This window comes from Onychostoma macrolepis, chromosome 01 (assembly GCF_012432095.1).
Source record: "Onychostoma macrolepis isolate SWU-2019 chromosome 01, ASM1243209v1, whole genome shotgun sequence".
NCBI lineage: Eukaryota > Metazoa > Chordata > Actinopteri > Cypriniformes > Cyprinidae > Onychostoma > Onychostoma macrolepis.
The window spans coordinates 38,019,187-38,031,996 of NC_081155.1; the positions used below are offsets into that span (position 1 = coordinate 38,019,187).

The 12,810-nt window shown below is 40.7% G+C and overlaps 1 protein-coding gene across 7 annotated transcripts in view; it reads left to right on the top strand.

The window, feature by feature from the left end:
* The window catches only part of sdk1b (sidekick cell adhesion molecule 1b), a 227,098-nt gene that overhangs the window by 125,739 nt on the left and 88,549 nt on the right, over positions 1–12,810 (top strand). For 5 of the 7 annotated variants that reach the window (XM_058789555.1, XM_058789548.1, XM_058789564.1 and 2 more), the window contains 2 exons: positions 3,544–3,570; positions 8,457–8,568. In XM_058789555.1, coding sequence (XP_058645538.1) covers positions 3,544–3,570; positions 8,457–8,568 — 139 coding nt within the window. The remainder of the gene's footprint in view (positions 1–3,543; positions 3,571–8,456; positions 8,569–12,810) is intronic. The other 2 variants (XM_058789570.1, XM_058789576.1) reach the window with 1 other exon arrangement.

The following is a 12,810-nucleotide window of genomic DNA, read 5'->3' on the forward strand; positions in this document are numbered from 1 at the left end:
GGAATGTATCGGTGTAATCCCACCAAACGTGTGCTTTTTTGGTGTAGCCTAGTGGTAAAATGTCTGGGTTTGTAACTAAAATCAAAACCGTTCAAAAATTCAGGGTTGGTAAGATTTTTAAATGTTTTTGAAAGTCTCTTATGCCCACCAAGGCTGCATTTATACTATCAAAAATACATTAAGAAGTAGTAATATTGTGAAATAATTCAAATTTAGAATAGAAAATAGGTTTTGTATTTTAATACATTGAAAAAACTATTTGTACCTGTGATGGTAGAGATGAATTTTGTGACTTTTTTGGGGATTTATAAAAAAAATACTGACAATAGACTTTTGGTCGTGTAGGTTCCAGTTCAATGTGGGTCCATTAGCTACGAAGGTTAGCAATAAAGGAATGTTTTTTGTTGTTGTTTTTTTCTGAATCATAAAAGGAATCCCCCCTATGAACTATGCATTTAAGTGAGTTCTAAATCTGAAACAAACAACAATCAGACACTGATGTTTTAACCCCTCCATTCTGGATGACTAGATAAACATGTTTACCCTTGCTGCTCCATATTTATTTAGATATTCATGAAGTGATGTCTGAGTTCTTGCAACAAATAAAGGAGGGAGGAATGGAAAGAGACACTGAAAGATGAAGAGAGAGACTACTGGGGTTCATCTGTTTATTTCCTGATGTCTTATCATCTCCTGTTCAATTACAGATTCAGAGATTAAGAGTGACAGATGATCAGAATAACATGTGCCTCCAATCCAAATATTATATGTAGTCATATGCATGTGTGTGGCTTCTGCTCATGCATGAACATGGGCTTGTTTTTGAATGATCAATTCCTCTCTCTCTCTCTCTATCTCTCTCTCTCTCTCTATCTATCTATCTATCTCTCTCTCTCTCTCTCTCTCATGTATCTGATGCTGCTGGGGTTCCTCTGTCAGTTCCTGATGATGTAAATCTTTCATGACTTGTCTCTCATTCTCACTTCCTCCCTCACGCTCATCCTGTTCTTTTCCTTTCATCCGCTGTTTCTCGTGTCCTTTCTTCTCTCCCCGCTCTCCTCTGCTCTTCATTTACCCTGGCACATCATCTTCCTCCCTGAAACTTCATCACTCACTTTGTGCTTCGCCCTTGTTCGTGTTTGTAAAGTTTTCAGGAGAAAATGGGTGGGAGAAGAAGCGAGAGGAATATCGCAAATGAGATTTCTTTAATATCTCAGTTGTTCCTCCTGTGCATTAATGAGAGCAAACTTTTGCTTAAAGCAGAGTTCAATTTTCCACACTATTTCATTGCCCAAGACAAAATTTGCAGGTTGTAAAAGATTTATTTTGTCATAAGGCAAAATCTGTTGTCTTGGATCGCATAATTGGCTGATAAATTGCCTTTGCAATGAATCTTAGCTGGCAATGTCACAGATTTTGGTTCGCATTCCTCCTACGACACCCTTCTAATGAATAACCAATTGGAGCACAGAAATTGATCGTCTGTGTGTAATCACAAACACAATGTGCACATTTTTGTATGCACTGGATACCTGAATGATTTCATTCACTCGACAAAAATGTGCAGTGTAAAACAGCAGACTGCTGGCAATAATGTTTCCCATAATACAGAGAACCGATTTCCAGTGTGAAAAGTTATTCGGAGGTGAAATTGAACACTTTTATGTGTCCAAACAGCTGCATTCTTTTTCAGAAACATTTTTGTAAATATATATATATATATATATGTCTTAAAATTTCAAACCCATATGTAGTTCCTCGGACTACACTCTAAAAAAAATCTGTAAAAAAATATTTTTTTTCTTTTTAGTATTTATAGTATTTTATAATACAGTCTATATGCACTGAAAAATTTTTTACAATTACAAAGAAATATTGTATTAAACATGAAATTTTGAATTAGAAATACTGAAAGAATATTATTACAATTGTACTCTAAATAATTTTTTTCTCCAACAATCTTTGAACTTCAAAAATCATTTTTACAGTGTTACTTTTATTAGTTTTTATTTCAGGTTTAGTTATTTTAGTACATAAAATTAAACTAAATGAAAATGAGAAATGTTGCCTTGGCAGCTTGCCTAAATAAAATAAAAGTACGTTTTTTTATGGTTTTAGTTTTATTTAACTATAATAACCTTGCCTCAGATGTACTAAAAGAATCATTAAGGTAACAGAATCATTAATTGCAATCAGAATCAAAACCAGAATCATTCAATTCCCTTCCTAATCACTGTTTTGTCCTTGAGCAAGACACTTGTGTTACTCCAGAGGACAGGATTGGAAAACCCACATTGTGTCGAAGCATGTGTGCTGCCACTAGGCTAGAGACTACTGTTAAGATATTTTTATACAAAACTAGATGAAAAATGCATGTAATGAAGCCGTGTGACAATGCAGCATGGCTTGTTTAGTTTAGAATGTTTATTATTTCATAATGTGTACTGTTTCACTTGCAATTTCTTGAGTTTTGGCAGTGTCTGGCATTTTGGCAGTGTGACTGCTCCTACGACACCCGTCTAATGTAAAACCAATTAAAACACAGCAGTTGCTGAGGTTGTCGTTTGAGACAGAGAGCAACAGAGACAGTGAGAGGGAGAGACGTTCACTTAAATGTTAATACTAGCGTGCAGTATGACAGGATGATGAGCTAATGATAAAGCTACCTTCTGAATAATAACTCTCTTTTATGTTACACTTTATATATGCACTGCATATACACAATACCTACTGGCAGTACTATTTTTATGAATAGGATGCATTAATTTGATCAAATGTGACAAGACTTTTTATATTTTTTTCCAAAAAAAACCCTCCAAAAACTATTTCAAATAAATGCTGTTCTTTTGAACTTTCTATTTATTAAAGAATCCTGAGAAAAAAAAAAAACACACACAAAAAAATGTTTCTTGAGCACTGAATCAGCATATTAGAATAACGTGACACTGAAGACTGGAGTAATGATGCTGGAAATTCAGTTTTAAAAGTTACATACATTTTTAAATTTTAAAGTGTATATGTAGAGCAAAAGTCTGGCATCTCAATATGAACTGAAATATTTCATATTTCTCATCAAATTCCAAATTATCTGAGCTAACCCACCAATACTCAAATTATAGAACAAAATTGATAAATGCATTCATTTGTAGGTAGCTGAAATAGATGAAATCTATTTGCATTTAATAAATCCTGAAACTCATTTTCTGCGTGATACTGATCAAAATGCATCTCTTTGTTTATCTCTGTGAGTGTTTACTGTCAGTCTGCACTTCATTTTCTAGGTTTAAGTGAAAATAGGAAGCCAATAAGTGTGGTGTTTCCATTAAGGGCAGGTCAAGGGGCAGCAAATTCCCATAATTACATGTTGCAGGATGATAAAATCATGGCAGGTGTGACAGAGGGACCAAGAACAGTGGAGCTAATGTTTTTTGGGCCTTAAAGTTTGAAGATATATGAGGTATTTTGGTGAGAGGAATGATTTTTTTTTCTGATTTATTTATTAATTTTTTTCCCTTTCTCTACTCTCTGTGACCTGATGAGCAGTAAACAAGAGGAATCGTGGTTCCCTTGGTAAGACACTCTAATGAACTCTTAAAGCTTGTAATCTTCACTCTTCCTCTTGCTTTCTCTCTCGTTCACTTGCCCTCTTCTCCTGTCTCCTTCCTCTGATGACATCAGATGATCATCTGCTTTGAGATTTTGAATTATGAAGTGAACATTCGTCCTCTTGGCATTTCCCTTTCTGATTGCCCAGAAGATGAGACATGGGCTATGTTCAGATTTATAGGCTGCGGGAAGCATTTTGAACAGGGTTAGATGGAGAACAATGATGAGAACAGAAGCAATAATAGGTCTTAGTTTTAGGAGAAATGGTGTAAGCCAGCACAAATACTGCAGCTCACTAAAAGACAAATCCACTGAGCACAACAGAATAGGAACACAAAAATATGCATTTTTAATAAAATATTTCTAGTTTTGGATTCTACATATGACAAAAGTAATTGTAGTTTTATGAGAGGAGTAACTGTAACGGGTTTTTTTGTAATTGAGTATAAATGTAATATAATACCTATGTTCAGATGAGTAAATGCATTGATTATATATGTTTTCATAAACTTCAAATTGCACATTGTTTGGAGGACATCATTGGGCAGGATGTGGAGTAGCATTTTTGTAAATAAAGGATTAATTTGTAATTTTATTTTTTTAACGTAATGTTTTAATCAAATTTATTAATTAGCAAAAAAATTGTTAGCTGCAGCCCTATAATTAATATAAATCAAGTAATTGTCACAAAATCGTGTATATTTAAAATACTTTAATTTCCTTAATGCCGATTTTGTTTCAATTATTCAGAATTAATTTTAATTTTAATTTTATTTTATTTTATGACATCCAAGAGTTAGTAGATTTTTTAATGAAATTAATGTACTAATATTATGAGTACAGTGTAGCGAACTATCATAAGAAAAGTAAATGATTTCATAATTTAGTATGTAATGTAGTGTTTTTTTTGTTTTTTTTAATACATGATATTCAGTGTATACCCAGTTTGCAGAATGCATGTATTTCATTCCAAAAATAACAACTACTGTTGTTTATCTTTTCTGTTTATCGGATCTCCTTATTTTTCTCCAATTATTTTGCATTCTGTACATTACATATTATGCATGCATAAAGTTCTTATCTGATCATTTCATCATCTGATCATCCTAAATCTAAACCCACACACACAGCATGATATGTAGTTTCACACTGATTAATATGTGCACACATTGGCCAATCACAGCTGAGAGTCCTGAGAAAAAAATAATTTCTGTGCTCTTCCTTTCTTGTCTGCTCTCACCCATGCTGTCTTCCTCTCTGTGTGTGTGTGTGTGTGTGTGTGTGTGTAATCTCTCTTGTACTGTGTGTTTAGATGGATTTGTTAGAGGCTTAAGATAATGGATTCTCCTCAGAGACAAATTTAATATCTCCACATGTCGTAATCTCACTCACTACTCATGTAGACAGACACTGGATTAAGATTATTACATCCGATCTCACCGAACGACCCCTTTCCTCATGTGTGGACTCTGTATGTCCCTGTAGCTGTGTTCTACATCGTTTTACGGCCATCTCGATATGCTCAAAGCAGCTAATCTCTGCTCCTGATGAAAACCAACCCGTGGAAGACAACGCCGTGTCAACACCATGTCAAACACCATTCTGACTTGAGTGCATGAGGCTGTATAAGCGGCTGACAACAACATTACCTCAGAAGCACGACACACTGTCTTTTCCCCTTAGTGCAAATCCTCCTTTTCATTTGCAGCGTTCTTCAGGCTACTGTACTTCTGAGCTCACTCTGAAAAATAACACGCAGCTATAATCAGCATTTCCCGAAGCACAATATGAGAATAGATAGACTTGCACAATTATTCTGTCAGCAGAGGTGAGGGATGTGAGCTAGAGTGGGATTCTTTATTTCTGTTGGATCATATTTAATGTATTTATGTTAATTGTTTGCCGTTCAGCATGATATTGCATTTCACACAGTCTGATTTAGACGTGTACAGTTGTTTGTTGGTTCTGGAACAATGTTCCTATCGATCGATCACAGCCATTTCAACCCCTGAAACCAGAGAGCACTGACTGGTTGAATTTAGTTTTTTTTTCATATATATGCGTATTAGCTTATATTAATAACTAGGCAGATAATGTTTGATGATATTGATGATGGCTTGACTTAGTTCAAAATAACCTTGAAAATCTTGAAGTTTGAAGGTATAGCTACTCAGAGAAGTCAGAGAATTAAAGGTTGCTAACATGATTAAACATGATTTAGCATCTTGCAGGCATGTTTATAGCGTGTTTTAACATGTTGCTAACATCTTTAGCACATTTCTAGCATGATTTAGCATGTTGTTGGCATGATTTAACAAAACATTTTAACATTTTAGCACATTGCTAGCATATTTCTAGCATGATTTAACACCCAAAAGATCCAAATGTTGTTGTTCATACTTCATAAATTGTATCCTCTTCATTTTCGTAAGGGTTAGTAAGTTGCTAGCATGATTTATCATGTTGCATAGTTTAACAATTTTTAGCTAATGTGCTAATGTGTTATTTATTTATTTCAATTGTTATGTATTCAAATAAATGTAACCAAAAACCACGTGGTCAGTGAAATACAATAAATAAATAAATGTATTTAATAATGTAAATCTTTCTCAAACTTCAAAATGAATATTACATTATAATGTTGTGATGCCTAAGTTAATTTTGTGCCATTTTAAAGCAGATTTAAGTGTTTTATTATTTATTTATTTAGACAAAAGAACAATTTTAATGTCACCCGTTTATCAAATATTAACATAACATGAAAAAACTGGTTGAAAGGATTGTTGTTCCAAGAACAATATAAGATGTGTAAATCACGCTATAGCTCTTATATTCTGCGAACATCAGTAGTTGAAATCTGGAAGCTATTTAACACCAGATGTATCCAAGGTTTGCTTAGTGTAATTGGCACTAGACATAAATTTAAAATGTGCCAGTCTATGCAAATCAGGTTTCATGCCGGGTAATAAGATCCAAACCTAAGGTGCCACCGTTTAACACATACTGGCTACATTTAGAGTGCACATACACAACTACTTTTGAAATAGCACTTCATATTTAGACTTTCAGAAATAGCACTTCTACGGTATATATCTTGTTCCTCTTCTTATTGACTTTTCCTGTCCAATTCCATTCGCTCACTCCGCTCTTCTGTATTTCATTTTCACTCACAGTTTTCTGCTAGGTTTTTTTGTGCTTTGTTTGTCATCTTTTTGAATGATGAGATACAGCCAGATGAATGCATAAATTACATACATTCCCACTGAGATTACAAAAGTTAGTGCATCTATCACTTCTGTGTTTGGAGAAAGTGAGAATGCATTACACCTTTCCAGTCACTGATCAAAGATCAGATCAAAGCTTGTGTGTGTGTGTGAGTGTGTGTGTTTGCATCTGTGTGCCAGTTTATCTATCATGGTAGGCTGGTTTTCATCTGAGGTGTATGTTCTCGCCATTCTCCCTGATTCTTAAAGGAATCATTCTCATAAAAGGAAAATTATATAATTATTTACTTGTTCCATCTTTTATTTCATGGCATTTAAAGATAACGCATAATACAACGAGTGGAGTTTTAAACAGTAAAAGCAAAAGTATATAAAAAAAAAGGATATTTAGAAGATATAAATGCTTCTAAATTTCACTTTTAATGTGTTAACTTGGTATTTCTTTGTGACTGTTTGTGAAATATACTAGCCATTTCTGAGTGAAAATGTTTTCTACACCATTTTGTATAAGTATCATAAGTGTAACTGTAATAGTTATACTAATAATGAATTCAATTCTGTGACTCATGTTTTATTCCAAGGCTTATGAAGCCATGCGAGTGACAAACAGGTCAAAAAGATCCAAATTTAGTTGTTCATGCTTCATAGATAATTTTATCATCCGTTTAGTTGTTAATGCAAGAATCAATGTGACCGAATCAACGAATCAGTGATTTGAACTCAAGAACTGATTTGTGCATGAATTCAGCCTGGTTTTGTGAACTGAACAAACTGATTCATTGAAAAGATCTGACTCAAAAGAATCAGACTTCACTGGTTCTACTGTATACAGTTGTGGTTCTTAATATTTTTTTCAGGAACCTTTGATGAATGGAAAGTTTAAACGGCCTTTTTTGTTAATCACTTTTTAATCAAATGAATGCAGCCTTGCCATCATTGGAATAATTTAAAATGCATAATATATTTGCATGTTGTTGTTCATAGATAATTTTTCCCTCATTTAGTTAATGCAAGAATCAATGTGACTGAATTTCAAAGAGTTTAAATCAAGAACTGATTCATTGAAACGATCTGACTCAAAAGAACGAGTCGTTTATGAATCAGACATCACTACCTCTCTAATAAATTTGCCAAGTAATGTAACGCATGAGTCATATAGAATGATTTTATACATCACAGAAGTCACATGTGCAACTCTTGTGATATTTTTTTGTTGCTTTTGCATCCTTTTTGCGATTGAAAGCTCCAGTTCCCATTTATTGTAATTGCACAGAATGACATGAGGACGAGTAAATGACATAATTTTCATTTTGGGGTGAACTATTTCTTTAAAGATGCAATCACATGCCATTTTCGCCACTCACCTATCTTTCCCCATCTCCCGCTCTTTCTTTCCCTCCTCTATCATCTGTCAACTATGGATAGTCATTTGACTTTCTTCTGCATGCATTATTTTTCAGAGAACAAAATGATTCAGAGAGGATAAAAAGAAAAAGAAAAAAAACTCAGCACCTCATCACAAAACCTTATCTCCCCCATGATGTTCAGTCTATTAACCTGATTGATTGTGCCAATAATCAGCAGTCTCTCTCTTTTTTACCATTCTTTTCCCTTTCTCCATCTCAGACGTTATTGCCCCGGCTGAATTGGTTGCCTCGGTGATAGTGATTGCACCTAAGAACACATCAGTGGTTGCCGGGGCGAGTGAGGCTACTCTTGAGTGCGTTGCTAATGCGAGGTGGGTTGCCCTCGACGGCAGTGACTCACTGCCAGGGTTCCATTAATAACAGGCTTTCTGTATAATTTCACAGATGTTTGTCATCATTACATTGTTTTTATTATCAATCACATTGTTGATGTCATTTAGTGTCAGTCATTTTGAATTGTGATTATATCTGTCATTTCACATTTTCTTGCTGTAAAATTCACTTATGCACTTGTTTCAACTTAATTAAATCAGATTCTTCTTTTCAGTTTTGTCAAATACACTATGTGGACAAAAGTATGTAGTTGTAGATACAGTAAAGCTGGCTGAGAATTTAATTTCAAAACCGTTGACTCCATAAAACTGCAGTTACCTGTCGATACTCCACTCGTACTGCGTCTTGTTAAAGACGCTACGGGAAAAAGCCTTTTTTCTCCTGAACTGAAGCCTTATTCAATCACGCAGTGAAACTGCACGGCCATTGGTTCGTGCAGTGTGTTAAAAAACGAACCAATGGCTCGGCAGCGGGCTCCCCTGCAGCCATCCAGCGAAGCTTACGCAACATCTAAAAGAGCAAACGGTATTGTTGCAAATGCTGCGCCATTACTGCGGTTCATACAGGTCTCCCCTGCACGCCGATGACGGCCACAGCGAGTGCGTTTCCTGCTTGGCAGATGCCGCGCTCACTGGTTCTGATTGTTCTCACTGCGAGAACATCAGTCTCGCCTCTCTGCACTCGCAGGTAGCTTTCTTTTCAGAGAGCGACTCCACCCCTCGCGCCCTCCCGTTTTCTTCCTCTCAGGGACCTGTGAGGAAAAAACAGCAGGGCAGAGGATCTCAGCGCATGGCTGAGAGCGAGCTCACGTCGGCTCAGACCCTGCGTGCCTCGCTCTCGCCACACAGAGAGGTTTCTCCCGTCCTCTTTTCCCAGCCTGACTAGCATCCCTCTGCCAGCGCGAGCGATCTGGTCTCATTTGGGGGGAGGGAAGAAGAGCTGATCAATGACTGCATGTCATTAGCAGCTTCGGACGCAGTCGGGATGGATGCTGAACTTCTCCGTGTCCTCTCGAAAGCAGAGCTGGGCTTGGAGTGGTCTCCACCGGAAGAGCCCTTTTGCAGCCGTCTGGACGAGTGATTCCTGCCGGGGCGCCGTCAAGCCCCTCGTCAGCGATCCTCGCCTTTCTTCCCAGAAGTTCACGACGAGCTCACGAGATCATGGCGCTCCCCCTACTCCGCTCGCCTCCGTACTTCCGCTTCATCCGCCCTCACTACAGTCGATGGCGCTGAAGAAAAGGGATACGAGAAGATGCCTCCTCTGGACGAGTCAGTGGCCGCGCATCTCTGCCCACCCACTGCTATCGGCTGGAAGGCAAAGGCCGGCCACCCATCTAAGCCATGCAGGACCACTTCAGCGCTCGCTGGATGCTCCTACGCTTCGGCGCTCCACTCTATGGTGGTCCTCCAGGTCTTCCAGGCCAAACTCCTCTCTTCCATGGACGAGTCTGAGCCTGATCCTGCAACTCTCAGGGAGCTGAGAAGTGCAACAGACCTGGCACTGCGAGCCACCAAGACTCCCGCCCAAGTGATAGGGAGGTCCATGGCCAGCCTAGTGGTGCTCGAGCGCCACCTGTGGCTCACGCTAGAGATCAAGGACGCAGACAAGGTCCCCTTCCTTGATGCCCCAATTTCCCCCAGCGGCCTCTTTGGACCGGTGGTCGAAGGGTTTGCTGAATGCTTCACGGAGGCACAGAAGTCATCCCAGGCCATGCGCCACTTCCTGCCCAAGCGCTCCAGCTCCGTAGCTGCTTCTAGTCGCCCTAAGCCTATGCCGATTCAGCAGCCAGCGAAGCCCGCACCTGCCGCTACCACTTTCCTAAGCGCCAGGGCCCCCGACCTAGGATAACATTGGACCCAGCACCTCCGGCGTCTTCCTGATCTGCAGAACAGGAAGAGGAGGGGGCCAAGTCCCGCCACGGCCAGCCCACCCCCCAAACAGCCTCTCTTGAGCCTCTTATCATCCCGTTCAACCTCCGGTGCAGAGGGAGATGTGTTTGTTGCGAATGTAGGTCCCATACAAGCGCCCAAGCAACCGCCCACTGTTATAGTGTGAAAAATAAAACACAAATATTCTCAAAAAGAGAGCAAATTTCCTTTTCCATGTCTCACGAGTACCCTGCCCCAGTGCAGCCGGTCATTCGAGTTTATCCAACCCCTCGCCACGCAGGCCGAGGCCTGGCAGGCCATCCCCGGAGTGTCAGAGTTGGTTATGGGGATAATTAAAACGAGGTTATTCACTCCAATTCGTTCGAAGATCCCCGCGCTTCAGGGGCGTGGTCTCCACCTCAGTGCAAAGTGATAACGCCCACGTTCTGCGCTCAGAGGTGATGAATCTACTGGGAAAAGGAGCTATAGAAAGAGTTCCTCCAGCTCAGAGCGAATCAGACTTCTACAGCCGTTACTTCCTCGTCCCCAAAAAGGATGGCGGCCTACGGGCCATCCTCGATCTCAGATGCCTGAATTGCGCCGTCATGAAGAGGTCGTTCAGGTTGATCACATTGAAACTCCTCTCGAAGATTCGCCCAGGGAGACTGGTTCTTTTCTCTAGACCTGAAAGAAGCATACTTTCATGTCCAGACAGCCCCCCCATCACAAACGATTCTTGAGATTCACCTTCGAGGGAGTGGCTTATCAGTACACAGTCCTTCCCTTTGGACTGTCTCTGGCCCCCCGCACTCTAAGACAGATGGGAATCCGCATTCTTAACTACCTCGATGACTGGCTCGTTCTGGGCCAGTCAGAGGTGGAGCTGTTATCGCACAGAACCCTCCTCCTCAGCCACCTAGAGCGCCTGGGACTCAGGGTCAACTTCGCCAAGACCACGCTGTCCCGCAGCCAACGGATATCGTTCCTGGGAACAGTTCTCGACTCGGCTCAAATGAGAGCCATAGTCATGCCAGAACATGCTCTGGCCATGCGAGAACTCGCGGCCTCCTTCGAGATCGGTGCCGCTCGCCCTCTCAAAACGTTTCAGAAGATGCTGGGTCTCATGGCCGCAGCATCGCCAGCACTACAGTTGCGCCTGCTTCGCATTCGACCCCTTCAGCGCTGGCTGAAACCATAGGTTCCATCCCATGCATGGTGTCATGGACGCCTGCGTATCAGTGTGAGCCAGGCCTGTGTAACAGCCCTAGTCCCCTGGAAGGACCCTCACTGGATGGAAGAGGGCGTGGCCATGGGAATGGTTTGCAGGAGAAAGGTTGTCACGACAGATGCCTCCAACACAGGTTGGGAGGCGCTGTGCGAAGGCAAACCGACTTTCGGCCATTGGTCGAAAGCGGAGAAAAGGCTCCACATCAACTGCTTGGAAATGCTAACAGTATGTCGAGCCTGCCAGTTCTTCTTGCCAGACCTAAGGGGACATCATGTTCTAATCACTCGGACAGCATGTCTATAGTGTCCTACATAAATCACCAAGGAGGCCTCTCCTCGAAGCGCCTCTGCCTACTGGCAGAACGCCTTTTGGAATGGGCTCAACCCAGCTAAGAGTAGCGCATACACCGGGCAAATTGAATCAGGGAGCGGACAAGTTATCTCGGAGCAATGTCCCCTCAGAGGAGTGGATGCTCCATCTGCAGACGTTTCAGAGGATCTGGGAGATCTTTGGCAAGGCAGAGGTAGACCTCTTCGCCTCAGAAGACAACTCTCACTGCCCAATTTATTATTCGAAGGTCAAGAATGCGTTGGCCCACAAATGGCCCAACCTCCTCCTTTATGTGTTCCCCCCGATCGCACTGATCCCACAGGTTATCAGTCGAATCAAGGAATGGGGACACAAGGTTCTCTTGGTGTCCCCCCTGTGAAGGAACCAACCTTGGTTGTCAGAGATAACTCAGCTGCTCATAGCAGCCCCGTGGCCCATTCCTCTGAGACGCTGGCGCTCTCCATTAGCCCTGCCTGCCTGGAATTCGGGCCCAACAACTCCAAGGTCATCCTGAAACCAAGGCAGGGTTATGTGCCCAAAGTGCTTTCCACTCCATTCAGAGCTCAGGTCATCATGCTCTCCGTACTTTCTCCCTCAGATGAGGACCGGGAGTTATCCTTGCTCTGCCCTGTCGGAGCTTTGAGGATTTACTTTGAGCATTCTGCCCCCTTTAGGAGGTCGGAACAACTCTTTGTTAGCTTCGGTAACCGCGCCAGAGGGCATCCGGTTACGAAGCAGAGGCTCTCCATGTGGATAGTGGATGCCGTTACGCTAGCGTACTCTTCCTTGGGCCT